The sequence below is a fragment of the Mesoplodon mirus genome (genome assembly GCF_964341445.2).
Source record: "Mesoplodon mirus genome assembly, chromosome: 3".
Taxonomy (NCBI): Eukaryota; Metazoa; Chordata; class Mammalia; order Artiodactyla; family Ziphiidae; genus Mesoplodon; species Mesoplodon mirus.
The window spans coordinates 43,455,676-43,474,281 of NC_138978.1; the positions used below are offsets into that span (position 1 = coordinate 43,455,676).

Genomic DNA, 18,606 nt, shown 5'->3' on the forward strand with positions numbered 1-18,606 from the left:
GGAGAGCCATTGCAAGGTTAGGGTCAGATCTGGGCTTTGGAGAGTTTCCCCTGGCTACAACATGGAATATGGTTTGGAGGGAAGTTATAATAATGGACAGATGTCCTGAAGGGTGACAAGGTGGCAATAGGGGGACAGACCTAGCAGAGTGCCAGCAAACATAAAGAGGCTTGCAGTCAGGAGGCAGGGTCTGACATGGTGGTGACCTGCAGGGGCTCTGCAGTGACCAAAGCCCAGAGAGTCACGGGGAAGCCGTTGATGGAGGGGAAGCCGTGTGGATAGATGATGACACTGATGACAAGACTATTTGTCTACCACCCCCAGGAGCATCAATAATCTTGGCTTAAATCACACAATCTTGGGGAAAGGTGACACCAAAATGACTGAGATTAAGTTTCTGGCCCCTGGCAGAATGGGGCCTCAAAATGGAAACTGAGTTCAGTTTTAGAAAAGTAAGGAAAGTTATATTTCCTGTACCTCTGAGTTTGGGACATTGAGGCTTGCATCTGCTGTGCAAATCTGTTTTCTCTCCAGGCTGTGAGCTCCAGGAGGGCAAGGACAACTCTACATTTTTACGATGATTTTGTCAGTGCCCAGCTCAGCACTGGGGCCTGGAAAGTCCTCAATAGATACATGAGAAAGGAATGAATAAAATATGGACCTGTGATGGGCACTGTATGTTCAGTAGCTGGGTTGACCTGTAATTACACTGGCTCTGTTTTGCGGACAGGGAAACAAAGTCAGGGCGAGACACTTGCTGAGTGTCTCACAGGGGCCTGGCTGGGATTCAGGTCCAGGTCTACTGGCTTCAGAGTGGTGCCTTTTCCATGAAGCCAAGATGGAAAGAGCCAGGAGTCTATTTGCATGTGATTTGCAGATGATTTGCATATATGCTCACATGATTTTTCCCTAGAGAGTTCTGTATAAGGTTCACTGTTGCTGTTTCCGGCTAATAGACAGAATACTGCAATGGGAAGAGCCCAGGCTTGAAGCAAGACAGTCGGCTGGGGTCTCTGCTGGGCTCAGAATGTGGGTCACGTGGCAGGAGCCACTCTAGACCCCACCCTGACCATGTACCAGGGCCCTGTCTGCCCTCAGCTGAGCCCAAGGGCCCCAAATTATGGAATCACAGGCAGTCTGGCCCTGAAGAGCCTGAAGTTCACAGAGTCTAAGTTCTTACCCTCTTATCCCCAACTCTGCCCATTTCACAAATGAAAGGACAAGTTGGGGAAGCAAAAGGCCCCGTGACAACCCCTTAGGGATCCAGTTTCAGGCATCTGTGAGGCTGTATGGGAGAGAGGGGGAAGATGGAGAACAGGTGAGGAACAGAGGAAAACAGAGTTGGGGAGGGGAGGGAGAAAGGGGCATCGGTCACCTCCTCACTGTGGGAAATGCTAGGTTGTGCTGGGTCCTGGTGTCCTGGTGGTTGTGAGTGTGTGTGTGTGTGTGTGTATTCCCCCCTTCCTCTCCCTGCCCGCACAGGACACCCCTGAAGAGTGAGCTCCCAGAGGGAGGGCCTGGTGGGCCCCTTGGCACATTGAGCAGGGCTCCCTGAATCCTCACAGTAGCTCCTGGAGGACCACATGGCTGCCGCATTTTACAGGCAGAGAAACAGGCCGCGAGAGTTGAGGACTTGCCGAGCGAGGGTCCTCAGCGTGGAGGTGAAGTGGTAGGGTTCTGACTCAGGGCTGCTCAAGTCTAAAGCCTCAGCGATGCACACGCCTATGCTGTCTCCTGTGGGTGGCACACCTTCCACGGTCATGTTGCATACGCGTGGGCTTAACCGATTCATTTATGAACGGTCTGAAGGGGGCAAGAGCTCTGCAGGTGGGACTTTTCAGTGAGCCATGTCCCAACAACTCCAGAAAGCTTCAGCGCAAGAACAGTCACTCGACCGGAAGTCAGAGATCTGACGTGTGGTCCTGGCCAAAGTTCTGACATGCTCCGTGGTCTCCCACATGGGTAAATGAGGAGGGTTCAGCTAACGGCTATTTTGGGAAGGAGGCGAGGCAGGCAGGGCATGTGGTATAGGAGTCACATGCCTGGGTTTGGGTTCCCAGTAAGGTTAAGAGGAACCATCCTGGGCACCTGCAAGATGCTCCATGGGGCTTCCCTGGTGGCGCAGTGGTTGAGAGTCCGCCTGCTGATGCAGGGGACACGGGTTCATGCCTCGGTCCGGGAAGATCCCACGTGCTGCGGAGCAGCTGGGCCCGTGAGCCATGGCCGCTGAGCCTGCACGTCCGGAGCCTGTGCTCCGCAACTGGAGAGGCCACAACAGTGAGAGGCCCGCATACCGCAAAAAAAAAAAAGAAAAAAAAAAGATGCTCCATGAATGCTACTTCCTCCCCTACGAATAACACTTCTTCAGTGCTTACTGCATTCCAAGTAGCATCTTAAATATTTTATGGTTATTAACTCATTTAATCTCCACAACAACCCTGAGGTAGGATCCCTATTATTATTTCCCTTTTGAGATAAAGGGACTGAGACAAGGAGAGGTTCTAGGACATCCCCAAGGTCATCCTGTACCAAGTGGGGGAGCTGGGCTTCAAATCCAGGTGGTGTAGCTCCAGAGACAACAGTTCACACACACTCTGCTACAGAGACACGTGGGAGTGACCTTGACCTCCCACACCGTAGTTGGAGAACAAGGACAGTTTGGCCTCACAGAGACCAGGAGCAGGGTTGGGGGCAGTAGAGGGTGACTGACAAGCAGCCGTCTCCCCAACATGCAGAGCCTTGAGGAAGTCACAGCCTGCCCCCGCCGAATGCCACCCCCGCCAGAGCCCTGCCACGACAGGGCTTCACTCTACTCCCAGCAGCAGGTGTATCAGCAGCTTGGTCGTGACAACCGAGGTCCCAGCCAGATGGGGATGAGCAGGCCCCAAATGTTTGTCCTCCACTCAAGGTCACTGAGCCAGTTAATGGGGACACAGAGTTAACAGAACCAAAGGTACCTCGGCAATCAATCTTCCAGGCCTTAGACCCACCCTCCTGCCCTCCCCAGAACAAGGTGGGCTGGGGAGGGGAATCTGGCTGAGGGCTGGGTCTGGGGAAGAAAGCCCCAGCTGAGCCCCATGGAGCTGTGGTCTGGGCTGTCCCCAGGGGGCTGGGAGGCCCTTGGTGAAGACCATGCCTCAGTTCCTCAATGGCAAAGTGGGGGAATCCTGCCTGTCTTGAGCTGCCTCAGGAAGGGTGAACTGTGTGTCTTAAGTGGCAGTTACAGAGATAGGGACAGAGAAAGACCAGGACTGGGGAGATGGGTGCCGGCGTCACATCCACCATGAATTAGCTGTGTGATACTGGGTCAGCCACCTCTCTCCCCTGAGCCTCCCAGTCTCATGTGTCAAATGTACTGGTTGTTGTGGGGTGGCCAGAACACTGTGCTCTTCCAGGCAGGAAGTTTGGTCCTCTAGTGCTTCCTGTTCCCCAGGGGGCAAAAGAGTGTGAACAGGCTTGGGAGACCCAGCTTCAAAGCCCCCTCCTCTCTTGACTGGTCATGTGAACTGGAGGTTCCTCTTCCTGGACTCAGATTTAGCCACCGAAAGCCAAGACAGCGTTTGTTCCTCACAACAGCCCCATGAAATGAACAAGACACTGTGCATTTTACAGATGTGGAAACTGACACTCTAAGATCCAGCCCTGGGGCTCAAACAGCTAGGTTTAAAGGGAGAGCAACAAATATAAATCAAATGCATAACAAATCAGGGCAAAAAAGATGACCACTGGGTAACCCACAAGGCAGGCACAAAGCAGGGGGCTGAAGGGAGTGGGCCAGGGGGCCCACAGCAAGTACTTGAAATGAACCTTGGGAGATGAAGGGTATATGCCAGGTGGCAAGGAGTGGGCACAAGACCTCCTAGGCAGAGGGGCAGCAGATGCAAAGGCCCAGTGGTGGGGAAAAGAGTGTCCAGGGATTAAGTTGTGTGGAGCTGGGATATAATGAGGCCAAGGCCCCCTGGCAAGAGCCACATCATGGAGAATTGGGAGTGTCATGCCAAGGAGTTTGGAGTTGATCCTGAGAAGGTAGTGGGAAGGCATTAAAGCCTCCATCAAGGAGTGAACATTGACTGAAAGACTCGGTGATAGACAGCACCGAGTCTATCGATAAACTCAGCACCATCCAGACTCATTTTGGTGGAAAGCAGAGTCAACAGAGAGCACCTGAGAGCTTCTCGACTTCTCTGTGCCTCAGGCCTCCTCTGTAAAATGCGATAGTGACCCTGCCCTCTGTCTGCTGCCCACAGAGGCGATGAGCACGGGAGTTTGGGCTCCCAGGGATGAAGTACTGATGGTAAGGCTACTGCCTTTTCACAAATAAGGACAAAAGAGTTGCATCTGATCAGCTGGGGAACAGGCTGCTGCCAAGTTTAGTAACTGACAGATGGCTGCCAGTAAAGAAGCTGGTACAAGCAGGAGGGCCCTGCGAGAGGTTATTGCAAGGACAGTGCGGGGAAGAAGGAGGCTGGAAGTGAGAATGCCAAGGAGGCAGCTAAGGTGGCTGGAGCGGGGAGTTGAGACCCCCCAGCCATGCCTCTGATGAGCTGCTTGTCTTTGGGCAATCACTTCCTCTCCCTGAAGCTAAGACTCCTTGTCTGAAACCAAGAGGGAGGAAGTGATGCCTAACCACAGCCTTGTAAGACTACGCACGGGGAAAATATGACCCATATGTGTTTGCAGAGTGCCTTATAGTTTACAAAGCAGATTACCTGCTTCATCTTCTCAGATCCCATGGGGAAGGGGGTGACATCTATTGAGGGCCTGCTGTATACCAGGCACAGGACTGGGTGTTTGTTTACGTTCATCTCATGCCAGTTTCATAACAGCCTTCACAGATACATATTGATATAATAATGTATTTACATTTGAGGAAACCGAACTGCTGGGAAGTGGCGGAGCCACTTGAAGAGCAATTGCATTCCACAGTTATACGGCCTAGAAAAGTATCTGCACACGTGCACAAGGCCCACAAGGCAACACCTATGTATCACATTTGTGTGATACAAATATGACGCATTTGTATCAGCACTGTCTGTAAGAAAAAACACTGTAAACAACCTAATGGTCCATCTTCAGGAGAATGGATAGGTAAGTTGAAGTATAGACAGACATGGAATAGAATACATGATGAAAACAAGTGAATGACAGCTATACAAGTTCCAACGCATACAGAATGATACCATTTTATAAAGTTCAAAAACATGCAAAACTAAAAAATACATTGTTCAGGAATGCTTACATGTGTAGTAAAACTATTAAGAAGGACAAATACAAAATTCAAGCTGATGGTTATTTGTATGAGGGGGAAGGAAAGACAGAGGATTTAAAAGGAATAGATAATATTCAGCTTCTTAAGCTGGTGGGAACTTGGGCATTCATTAAATTACTATTTATACACTATTTATTGAATATATTTATATTGCTGACTAATTGAATATATATGTGTATATATATACATGCATGTATATATACTGCTGACTAAATATATATTTTATATGGACTAACTACTTAATAATAAATAAAAATTCAATTACAAACAGATACATTTGAGAAGAGAAATTACCTCTTATTTACCTCTAGTTGTCTGATATGAAGCATGCAGTCCTTCTCATGGTTGGTACAGTATTTCAAAAGCTGTTTGTTAAGTGAATTATTGACTGAACGAATAGATAATTCTCAATTCTTACTTCCCCAGCCCACCACACTTCTGCCAATATATGAATTGACCTGGGGCCAGAATTTTGTTGTTGCTGGTGGTGGGGGTGATGGTGGGTGGGAGGAGGCCAGATTTATTTTTTTGTAAACCACTGGAGACATGTAAAACAAAGCTAGGAAGTGTAGACGACTCTATGACTCTCATCCTCAATCTAGCACATACAGGAGAACTCTACCTATTCAACTATCTATCCACCCATCCATCCATTCATTCATTCATTCTTTCTTCCATGCATACGTGTAGTCAATGAACATTTAGTGAAACAAATACTAATGGAGATCAGGTGTAGCCTCTTGAGAAGTGAAGTAAATTCTCATCCAAGATAAGGACTCTGCATGTGAGCATACTGTCCCAGAGGCCATCACAGTGCCCCAGATGGATGTGCGGGGGAGACACGGGATGCCCATGAGATCTTGCAACTCACCTTGACACACGAATGAAGAGGGTGTTTCCCCCGGGTGGACTCGTCCTGTGATGAATACCACCTTCTGCTCTGCCCCCTCCCGAAGGTTGTCTGTAAGACAAAATGGAAATAGGTTACTAAGGAGGACAGCTGAGATGGGGAGTTGTTATGTATGTGTGTGGGAGGGGCAGGAAAGGGTGCTTTACCTTTATCTCTTAAATCATTGGGTTAAAACCACTAATTGTATTATGTCCCTGGTCACCCAATATTAAATAACTACATTTCTGTTCTTCTGTGCAATTGATCATATTAATATTACAATCATCTGAAGAAGTCATAAGAGCAACGTCAAATCCCAGATCCACTGACCATGAAACTAGGCAAGTTGTGTGTCCTTTCTGAGTTTCAATGTGTTAATCTATAAATGTGGATAGTTTCTTCATAGGGTTGCTGTCATAATTTAACAAGCTTACATGTTGCCTAGTACACAGTAAAAATTTAGTAAATGATGGAGTAAAAAAGGTAGCTATTTATATTAGTAATAGTAGCAGCTGCCATTTAAATAGCCATTTAAATAGCATCTTTTGTGTCGGGTTAAGGATTATAAATAATGTATATAATGTGCCCGACACACCTTTTGTGCCAGGCACATTATACATTATTTATAATCCTTACAGAAACATGACAGTTAATACTTCTTTTACTGAGGCAGAAACTGGGGCTCAGAGAGGTTATATAACTTGTTCAAGTTCTACCTACACAGCTACATAGGGTAGAGCTGAGATTAGAATCCAAGCCCTGTTTGGCCTTGATGAAGTAGGAGGGACCAGATTTCTCTTTCATCTTAAGCAACTAGAAGATTGGACAAAATATACAAAACAACTCTTTTCAGACATTGAACAAGAGTCAGTGCAAGACTAACTCATGAGAAAAGGAAAACTAATGAGGTATGCCCCATGATTGCCCTGGTATTTTGCCTGGAGGCGCACCCCAGACCGAAGAGCAGAGAGAGGTATCCTCAACAGAGCATGGAAATATCACTGAGATTGAAGTTCAGGGAGTCTGAACCAGGTGTGGTTGTGGGGAAATTCTGTATATTTCAGAGAAGAGGGAGCTCTGTAGAAAAAGAGTTCCAGGAATCCATAAAGGGGTCCTCATGAGTCTTTGCTGGGTCCCAAGATGTACATATACAGGGTGAATCTCCATGATGTCATGAAAAAATGACCAGGGAGCTGTGAACTGCACATTCTCAGGGCTCACACAGGGCTAGGAATCATTTGAACTCCCACCTCCAAAGTGGAAGTCTGCATTGATCATTCAGGGCATTTGGTAGAGAATCCAGAAGGGCCATGCCTTAGTGGTGGGGCTAAACCACCCTAGACTCACTCTGACAAAAATTTAAAATAAATCTCAAAAGCCTCAAGCTGAACAACGACAACAACAAAATTGACTGCCTGCTATATGAAGTCCAACTCTCTTTAAAGGAAGACAACAAAATCCAGATATTCAACAATGTATAGTTCACAATATTCATCATCCAGTAAAAGTTTAGACATACAAAGAAGTAGAAAATTATGGGCCAAAGTCAAAGCCCATGCTTTTGCTGCCTCTACGGAAGTCTCATTTGTATAATAAAGTTTAGCATTGTGCAAATATATTATTAGACAAAAGCAGCAGCCAAGAGTGACATTCCTAGAAAGGAGGGGCAGGAAGAGAGTGCTTAGCCATGGGCAGAAGGACTGACTGACACAGAACAGAACAATGACCTGAAGGAAATTCAGACATGAACACTGAGAGGAGTTCGATTAAAGGATCCCATCTACATTAGAGGACGATCTGGAGGGAGAGGGAAGGCAGAGATCATTAACTGGCTTTCTGCTTCTGAAATGCTAGGACAGGTTATTTAAATGTGATTCATGATCCCAACAATTGATGCATCAAGTCAGAGACTAAAATTAAAAAAAAAAAAATTAACCCTATTATACCTGGATCTGAAAGCTCAGAACTTGCCTGGTCTATTGGGTGACCAGTTTTGAGGTCACTGCTTCCCTAATATTAGGTCCCTATAAGACGGCAAAACATATGATGAAGCCAAAATGCATACTTGAGAACTCACTCTGTTCTTGGCTCAATGCTCAGCACCTTTACAAGCAAAGGGAGAGAGAGAAGGCTCACCTGCTCTTAAGACGTTTATGGTTTCAAAGAGAAGTTAGATACCTGAACATCTCCTGGACTGAATACAAGCTCCTCAAGGGAGAAACTGTGACTTTCATGGTGTATGTTATGATTTCCCCAGGACTCTGTGTGGAAAGGTGCTCAGGAACTGGCTATTCACTTAATAAGTAAAACATACTCATATAGATCCTGGTTTATAAAGAAATTTAGACACACACTATCTTATTTAATCTTCATCATGCCTCTGTGAGGTGGACAGTATCAACTCCATCTTACAGGTGAGGGAACTGAGGCTCACAGAAGGAGGGGACGTGTCCAAGGTCATGCAGTAGCAGTGACAGAGTCCCAGCCCAGTGCCCCATTCACTACCCTGTCTGTCTCCTCCTGGATCCACTAACAGCAGTATCAGATTCTACATCTACTGCGTTTCCATCTACAATGTACACAAGGGAGTTTGGTTTCATCCCTTATTGCTGGTGGGAGTTGAGCTATGTCTTAGTATTTATATTGCTTTTTCACTTAAAATACAAAAAACAAAATGCCACCAAGCCCTTTTAAAACACACTAACACTGACCCCATCTATCCCAGCAGCGTAGAAATGAAAAATGACATTACCAAGGTCTCAGTGAAGGCTATCTTTATGGATGTCTCCCCTGACCTGGTATCAACTCAATAGCTTTCAGCATTTCTGCTGACCACAGGGAAATGCAAAATGGGCATTCTATTTGCACACTAATTTTACTGAGCCCCTGAGTCTTCATAAAATGATAACGTGGGGCTAATAAAAATCCAGCATCTCGGGTGCTAATATAAGCAAATGTTGACGCAGGCAGGTAACAAATTGCTTTGTCATTTAGGAGGCCATAAAAGAGCATTATAATCATCTTTAGGCAAAATGGATGGGTCTCCTTTGCTTAGATTTTAGCTTTCATTTGCAAAATCAATTTAAGGTAATGTAGCAGCTCTGAGGTGGTGTGACATGGGACTTCCAGTCCCACCCCAATCCTGTTACCAAATCCTCAGACTCGTGCAAAGCCAATTAAACATATTTTTGGTGGAGACAGCACGGATGATGAAGGAAGTATGCTTGAACAAAGCCAGGGTGGCAAAGAAGCTGAACAATGAGCCCAAGAGAAACATATAAGGGAGGGTAAAGCTGGAGGCCTTGGAGAGAGGCACACTCAGGGGTACAGGGCACCCTCAAGTAGAACCAGGACAGCCATAGTGGGCTCCCCAGTTAACAGAAGGTGTTTGCAGTCAAATGTATTTTGTGTACCATCCCAACTCACACACACACACACACACACACACGAGCACTCCTTTGATAGAGGGATAATGTCCCTCTATCAGCCACCATTTCCTTATTCATAAAATATTTCTTGAGTACCTCTTAGGGGGCCAGGCACTAGCTATTATTATCTTCATTTTACAGAAAACCAAGGCCAATAGACATTAAGTGACTTGCCCACAGCTAAAGGCTGGCAGAGCCAGAGTCCCCACCCAGACAGTCTGACTCCACCTGTGTTCTTCCTCTACGCTTCTCTGCCTATTGTGAAGGAGGACAGTGACATTTGACATTATCCAGCTCCAATAGCAACTAAGTAGTATTTATTCAGTACTTACTCTGTGCCAAGCACTTTACACATATGATAATAATTTTCACAGCAACCCAATGAAAAACATCTACAATTCTTACCCCTATTTTTTAGGAAACTGAGTTCTGGCAAGGTTAAGTGACTTGTCTAAACCTGCATAAGTAGCAAATGTGGGGGAAGCCAGGATTAAACGTAGGTCTTTTTGAGTCTCAAATATACGCTCTTAACCACTGTGTCATATCACCTCTTGGAGATTCAATGGGGCCCTTGTGGTGGTTTTAAAAAATACATCCACAAATTCTTCATTAATCTCCTCTTTTCAAGAGGTGAACTCACTCCCTCCCTCCCCTTCAGCGTGGGCTGGCCTTAGAGACTTGCCCTAACAAATAGATTGCTACAGAGGTGATGGTGCTTGGCTTTTGAGATCAGGCTATAAAAAGGCCGTGGCTTCCATCGTGGATGTACTTTCTCTCTCTCATCACTCACTCTGGCGGCCTTGACTTGCGGACACTCAGGCAGCCGGTGGAGAGGTCCCCCTGGTGAGGACTGTCCCGCCCCAGATGACTGCGGCCCTGGCCCACAGTTTACGGCAACCTCACGGGAGAGCCTGGGCCAGAGCCAGCCAGCTAAGCTGCTCCCACATTCCTGGCCCACAGATACAAAGAGATAATAAATGTTTGTTGTTTTAAAAACGCTGAATTATAGAGTAATGTATTAGGCAGTAATAGATAACTAATTAATCCCGCTGGAGATGGCTGCACTTCCCCTAGTTGATTGTAGAACTTAAGAAACTTTGCATCTCATCTATTGATGCTGAGCCTGAGTGAAGAGCAGTGCTACAACCCTGGTGTCAGGTTGGAGGGAGAGGCTCCATCGATCTGGTCAACTGTCCGTGGACTGGACCTGTGGTTGGTGGAGGTACCAGCCAAGATGCCAAGAGGCCCCAGAGAGCAGCAGCTGGGCCCTCTGAGGACAAAATTCTCCCAGAAGTTCACATGGTCAGTTCTGTTTCCCTGTCTCTCCTGACAATAACTTGTCACAGGGAGTGAGGTGTTCTGTGCAGGAAGAAGGGGTGGGGACCTGGGAGGGGGATATGGAACGTTACAATAGAAAGATTTTTTTTTAACAGAGAAAACTTTTTCATTTTCTTGACTGCATGATCCCTGAAGGCATCACGAAGTCAGGAGAATGCCCTCCTGTTGGTTTCCATACCGGACCAGTTGCAGTCTTGCCTATCATACTCTGGGGCCCGAACAGGTCCACCCTGCTAGCAAGCTGGAGAAAAGGAAATCCTGGAAGCAACAACAGCACGCTCTGGACCAGAACAGCCCTGTCACCGGCCTCCCTGTGTTGGCACCATCCTTGCCAGCCCATCGTCTGCCCAGCCACCAAAGAGGCCTTTCCAAAACACAAATGGGAGCACACTACTCCCTCTGCTTACAGCGCATCGGCAGCGCTCTGCTGTCCTCCTCCGGGCAAGCCCAGTCTCCTGCATCTGGCATCGCCCCTGTCTCTGGTAGCTGGTGGCCCCCTCACTCCTCCAGCCCCTTCCACAGGCCCCAGCCTCAGCTACTCCCAGCAGCTCCGCAAGCATGAATGTTCTCCCCACACCTCCACACCTGGGTGCGTGCTTGTCTCTCTGTCTAGAATGCCAGCCCCCAGTTCATCTGTCTGGCTTACTCCTACTTAGCCTTCTAGACTGCTCAGCTGTGCCTCCCCTGAGAGGTGAAGGAAGAAACTAATATTCATCCAGAACTGGTCCTAGGCCACCCCTGGTGTTACTGTTGTGTTGTGTCTGATTTCATCAGCAGAACAATTCTGTAGTTTTCCCTACAAAATACATCACGTTAAAGGTAGAATGAAGAAATCACTCTGTTGCCGATACTGACAATAAAGAGGGAATAGGAGCTGTGAATTATATAAGAACATGCCCCAGGTGCAGGATTTCTTGTATGTAATTTTATGAGAAAATGTAGGTTTAGGAGGCATCGATAGAGCTTTCTTGAAGGCACTGGAGAACCAGTGAATGTATCTGGGTAGAGATGAGACTTGCTGAAGGCAAAAACACCCAGGGCTGGCTCAGCCCAGGAGACTGAGGGTGAATTCAATGGGAGAGGAGAGCTGGATGGGGGAGACTGGGCAGGACATTGGTCCCTGTGTTTCTTCTGCCCCTTGAGGGGGTCAAATGGAAAGCCTGCTGGCTTCCTGGGCAGATACACCAGGACTCATATCCAGGACCCGTAGATGACTGGCTGTGAGGCCTTGAGCAAATTCCTTACACCTTCGGAGCCTCAGTTCCCTGTAAAATGAGAATAATAATGCCCAGCTCACAAGGTAAACCTTACGTCAGACATGTTCTGCCCCTGTGTCATGGCTTTGCCTGTTAATTGCAGGTCCCATTTACCGAGCCAAAAGCCCTGGGAATAGACGTAGCCGCAGGGGGACTCTGTGTGGGTCCCTGCGCTGTGCACCGTAGGCTGAATCTCTACCTTCTACCCACGGGTGCCCGGGCACCCCTCCCCCACCACACATGACAATCAAAAGTAGCTCGGACATCACTAAACATCCCATGTCGTCTCAGAGGCAAAATAGCCCCTGGTTGAACATTCCATAAACCCCTATAAAATATGCTACTTTATTCAGACTGGCCTTGTCACTATCTTCTCAAGCAAACCTTCAATTTCTTAGACTGTGCTGTCTCAACCAACCCCTCCAAAAAGCCTTTCCAGAAACCTCCAGACCACAGCGCCCTCACCCTCCTCTGAACTCAGAGTTCAATCTGGACCCCTCATGTGGTCATAAATCTTTTTTTTTTTTTTTTTTTTTTCTTTGCAGTACGCAGGCCTCTCACTGTTGTGGCCTCTCCCGTTGCGGAGCACAGGCCCCAGACGCGCAGGCTCAGCAGCCATGGCTCACGGCCCAGCCGCTCCGCGGCAGGTAGGATCTTCCCGGACCGGGGCATGAACCCGTGTCCCCTGCATCGGCAGGCGGACCCCCCAACCACTGCGCCACCAGGGAAGCCCCGGTCATAAATCTTTTGCTGCCTCGTTCAGGCAGGACCGAAGGCCGCAGATCAGATTTGCTCTGCTTAATGCCCAGCACCTGCTCCCTAAGCCTCTGGGCCACATCGAGAAAACAGCGGTGTTAGTGAAGTTTATTTTCAGTTCTCCCTCTCCCTCACCCCACCGCTCTCTGGGTCACGTTCCCTCAGTGAGGGTTGGACCTCCCAGGGCCTTAAAATTTCACGTCTGCCAGGTACACTCATCCATGTTGCAGGGTTGGGGAATGAATGTTCTACCCTTGATGAGATGGGAGAAGAGAAGAGATTTCTCTTGAAAAGAGTATGCTCCTGACAGAGAAACACTCCTGACAAGAAATGAAGCATTAATTCTGGAATTTCAGGCCTTTGGGAAAGGAGCCTCTGCCTCTCTGGTATACCTCATGTGTCGACCACATATTAAAACCACTTTTTAGGGGCTTCCCTGGTGGTGCAGTGGTTGGGAGTCCGCCTGCCGATGCAGGGGACACGGGTTTGTGCCCCGGTCCGGGAAGATCCCACATGCCACGGAGCGGCTAGGCCCGTGAGCCATGGCCGCTGAGCCTGCGCGTCTGGAGCCTGTGCTCTGCGGCAGGAGAGGCCACAGCAGTGCGAGGCCCGTGTACCACAAAAACAAACAAACAAACAAAACCAAAAAAAACCCCGCACTTTTTGGCTTTAAAAAGCAGTGAGGAGGCCTCTGACCTATAGGAGACTCCTAGAGGCCAGAAGAACTGCGAAGTCTGAGGAATCGCCAAGTGGAACAGACTCACTGTGAAGATGAAGGGAAAGGCCCAGAAGGGACAAGTGACTTGTCGGAGGCTACACAGCAGGAGAGTGGTCAAGCCAGGTCTGGAACCCAGGGCACAGAGCTCCAACGTCCAAGCAGTCACCTCTCACATTACTGGGCTCCCGTGGGCGATGTCCCTGCAGGCTGGTGCTTGGAGAGTGCCCAGGGGATGCCTGCCAGGGCTGTGAAGGAAGCCCAACGGCGACGGGCCTGAGATACAGCGGGCTAGGGCCAGTCGTTACCTTGTCAGTCACAGGGGCAGCACATTTCGTCCAGGCTGCCCTGCTGGGCTTGGCCCCTCTAAAGCCTGCGTGGGCTGGGACTCTGGGCCTGGAGCAGGTAGGCAGGCAGCCTTCCGGGGTGGGGGGTGGGGGTGGGGGTGGGGGTGGGTGTAAGCTGACGGTAGGAGGGCTCTTCCCGCCACGACCTATCTTGATCCCAGCACCCTCCAAGCTCCTGCAAAAAGTCAGAATCACAGCCACCCTCTCAGGTTACCTACTGAGGTCAGGTCTCCTGGGAAACAGGCTGGGAGAGGCTGAGATTGCCATGCAGGAGATATACCGGGGGTTGCTCTCGGCAACTCGTGTGACAGGTGAGTTAAGCAGGGTTGGGACAGTCTCAGCAGCGACTTTAATCAATCCCATGGGGAGCTTCAGGCCAGGAGGGCCCTGCATAGCTGTTCCAGGAGGTGAGGGACTGGCTCTGTATCCTGCACGGCCCGGCTACTGGGTGTGGGCTGCCCACGGGCCTGGGCTGGAGCCTCGGGAAAGGCGGCTTCCTTCAGCTGAGCGTAGTTTCCAGGAAGAAACTCAGCTGTGAGCTGTCAGGTACCAGCACTGCTGGGAACTGGGGGAATTAATTGGTCCTGAAGGGCGATCGCGGCGGTGCACACAGCACCTGCTACACCAGCCTTCAGCTGAGGCAGCCCAGGAGAGCAGGGCAGATCCGAGGCCGAAAAGACAAGAAGTCTGAGGATGAAGGACTTTGTTTTTTAGTTCAATTCTATATGTATTTTCTAACACCGACCATGTGCCACACTTCGGGCTGGCCCCTGGGGACGTAGAGAGGAAGCAGGCACCCTCCCTGCTATCCAGGGGCTCAAAGACTAGCGAAGAAGAAAAATCAAGCCTGGTTTTGTGGTAATAAACTTGAACTGTAGAGTCGGACAGAAGAAGGGTTAAATCCAAATCCTGCCACACGTGACCCTGAGCTCTGAGATTGTTCCTTTCCTCACCTGCAAAGTGAGGATAATGATTTCAACCTCACAGGGGTCTTGTAAGAACTGAGACAATGCATCGGGTCTGTGCCCATGACATGACACATAGAATGTGTTCAGAAACGGTACCTTGCAGACAGTTAGAAGTCACTTGGTCCAACTGCCTGATCTGACAGATGCAGAAACTGAGGTCACTAGACTCTAAGCAACACTAGAGCCATGACTTTGCCTGTCTTTCTCACAAATTGTATCCCCAGGGCCTAGCACACAGAAGGAGCTCAATAAATGCTCGTGGAATAGTTGTAGAGCACTTGTTGCCCTTTGGTTGTGTGAGCGCATCAGGCTAGAACTGAGTGCCCAGGCTTTTCCTAACACGTGCTCTGCCTTCCATCTCTCCCAGCCTCCAGAAATTTCTCACCAGGTTCAGTTTCAGACTTACTAGCAAATGCAAACTGAATGACGAGATGCCTTTTTGCAACAAGGGCCACAAAAAGTTTCCCCAGAAAAAGAAAGCGAGAAGAGGTGAAAGCTAGGATGAAAGTCGAAGACAATACATTCTAATCAAACTTGATAAATATGTAAATTAAAGGAGCTAAACAGTTGGCTTTGACAAATGACTTCTCCGGAATGGAATTTTCCACGCTGAAAGGAGAGAGTTCAGCCTGCCTGCTAGTCGCAGCCAGAGCCCTCTCCTGCTTCCCCAGCTATGCGGGCTGATGGGGCAGGCACTGGGGTGCGTAGAGGCAGAGCAGAGAACTAATATGGACGTCATTTATTGAGCATCTGCTAGCTGCTAGGCAAGCCTCCCTCAACCCTGTGAGGGCAGAGAATCCCTGTCTCGTTGAGGAGGAAGCCAGGGTAAGGGCGAGTAGGGGCCAGATTCACCAGACTCCCAAGCCTGGTGTCACTGAGGGGCCAAAGCAACCAGCTGTTGAGAATGTAAATTCAATCCCTCCCTCCATTTATTGCCCTCTGGGGGTCTGAACAACTGAAAAGTTCGTGCCTTTCAGTCTTTTCTCCCCTACAGGACCTGGCACAGTGGTAGTGTTCAGTGAAGAGCTTTCCTTAACTTGTTACCTAACGCCAGACGGATCTCTTCCCTCTGACAGCCCCCATCTCTGTTTCTCCATCTGTAAAATTAGCCCTTGGAGTCGGCCCTGCTGAAGGCCCAGACAGCATGGAGCAGAAAGGAGCGGTCAGACTGCAGATTCTCTGCAAAATACAAGACAATTGTCATTGTAACCTCTAAATTTTGGGGTGGGGAGGTTATTACATAGCAATAGATAACCAGAATCATTGCCATGAAATTGATGAAGCTAATGGGTTACAGTACAGCCGTCAGCTGAGAGGTAGTTGAAAGGAACAGGCTTTGAGCAGTTGCTGTGTGCCAGGCACTTTCCATACATTATGACCCAGGTCTCACCAGGCCCTGGGAGAAGTGTATTGTTTTCCTCATATTACAGACAAGAAATCTGAGGTTAAGTGCTTTGCCCAGGGCCACCCAGCTAGCAAGAGTTACGCTGGAATTTGAATCCAATCCTTCTATCCCCTGAGACCAGTCTTTCTCCTGACACCTCCAAGGGGGAAAGCTCATTCCCCAGCTATAACAGATAAAAGATTTGTTCTGCGTGTAAACATGGGCAGGCACACACACACATCTGCTTCTGACTCAAACTCCTACAAATTCCTAAGTTTTTGTACAAAGTTATCAGAGTTGAGGTATACACAGAAATTCAAGTTGAATGGTTTGCAGCCTTGGAAAGACACTATTAATACAATTTCCCCAAACAGAGAACCAATATTTATGAGCACTTGGAATGCTTCAGGAAAAGTTTCCCAGTAGGGCTGGGAGTAATGTGATCCAGGCCCTGAGCCGAAGATCTGTCTTGCCTGGTGCTGGAAGAATTTAGATTTGAAGAGTATTCTTTCTTTCCTATTGAGATCTTCATTGACTTGTATAAAAATACCACTTTCAATCTCAAATCCCCACTGGCATCTTCATATAAGCACCGAAAATGCTACTGGGCTTTGGAGATTTCATTTAATGAAAGAAAAGTATTTCTATTAAAGAGTGAAAAATTTTTTTTCTCTCCACACAACATCTTCAGAGGAGCCAGGGAAGCTGAATTGTTCCGGGCTCTGAGAAAATGAACCAACCCACGTCTCACCCATGATGTGGTCACACAGACTATGGAAGGCAAGGAAGGGTCAGTAATGAGGGGAAAATAAGAGCAATTATAATAAACTCCCATGTCCCCATGATCTTACAGTTGATGAGGCGCTTTGGCACTCAGTAGGGAGATATTTCTGTTGCCACTGCCCTTGTGCACTAGAAGCTAATCTAGGCTCTGACCTGCCTGTCCTCTGCCCACCCCACTCTCACCTCTACCCTCTCTCACCAGCTCTTCACGCCTCTTCACACAGGGGTTCAAACTAGCTTCTCCGCCTTGTCTAGAGAGCTGCCCTGGGTTCTGTGGACCTGGCTCCTTACCCTTCAGGTCTCTTCTCATGAACATGGTAGCTCCATGGTGGCAGGAACTTTGTCTTAGTAACTGCTACGGACCCAGGTCTAACATGGTACCTGCAGATACACATGCTGACTGCATATTTATCGAGTCAATAAGTACAGCCAACAGGCATTGAGGGATGTGTGCTGGGGAGGGTGAGCACCAAAGGAAGAAGACAGAAGACAGCAGATTGTCCAAGGTCATCCAGGTGGTAAGTGATGAGAACAGAGTGGACCCCAGTCTGATGAATGGTAAAACCTGTGTCCCTTCACCCTGAGGCTCCTGTCCCTCACAAAGAGGCCACAGAGTGCAAGGGTGTGAGCAGAACCTTAGGTGTGGCTGTGCCTGTTTTCCAATTCTGTCTCTGCCACTCACTAGCTGTGTGGTCTTGGGAAAGTCACTCACTCGACTTCTGGAAGCCTCAGTCTCCTTATCCATAAAATGGGAATAATAATAATATTCATCTTATTGGGTAGTTGTGAGGACTAAATGAGCTAAAATGAGCTAAAATAAAGCACAGTGCTTGTCACAAGGTAATAATTACAGTGCTTATCACAAGGTAAACCCTCAATTAACATTTACTCTTCCTAATCATTCAATAAATATTCCTTGAGCTCCCAGACACCCCCTCCCCACTCCCAGGCAGAGTCAGGCTCTCTCTGTTCTGTTCCCTCCTGGCCGCTTCCGCGATTACAGACATTGCCCGGCAGTACAATAGTAATTTGCTTCTCTTTCCCTCTCGCCTCTGGTGACTCTCAGCTTTTTGGGGGCAGAAGCCCTGTCTTGTTCATCTCTTTCTGGAATTCATTTCCTTTGTCTGAGACACAGGAGGGCATTTTGACATAGTTGTTTTGATGCAAGAGTTTTGAAATGGCTACATTTAAATGTAAAACTGCTTTTGAAAATTACGAGGTACTGTGTGAAGCAGACCCCCCCCACACACAACCATGCATGTCTGACCTCCACTGACCTTCACTCCCAACAGCTCCTCACTGCCCCTGTCTCCTTCCTGGCCAGCTTGACTGGGAGCCCACCCTGAGCCGAACCTCTCCCCTCCATGAGCCCCCTGCCAGAGGGGAGGTCAGGGATGGGGAAGTTCTGGGATGAGGGGAGGTAGCCTGAAATATCTCCTGGGCACATTGTTTGGTAATGTTTATTAAAAAGCT

General features: G+C 48.4%; 1 protein-coding gene across 1 annotated transcript in view; it reads right to left on the bottom strand.

The window, feature by feature from the left end:
- The window catches only part of AGBL4 (AGBL carboxypeptidase 4), a gene marked incomplete at both ends in the record, with an annotated part of 1,397,496 nt that overhangs the window by 133,317 nt on the left and 1,245,573 nt on the right, over window positions 1-18,606 (bottom strand). Inside the window, one exon of the mRNA XM_082613081.1 lies at window positions 6,141-6,230. Within this exon, the coding sequence (XP_082469207.1) occupies window positions 6,141-6,230 (90 nt within the window). The remainder of the gene's footprint in view (window positions 1-6,140; window positions 6,231-18,606) is intronic.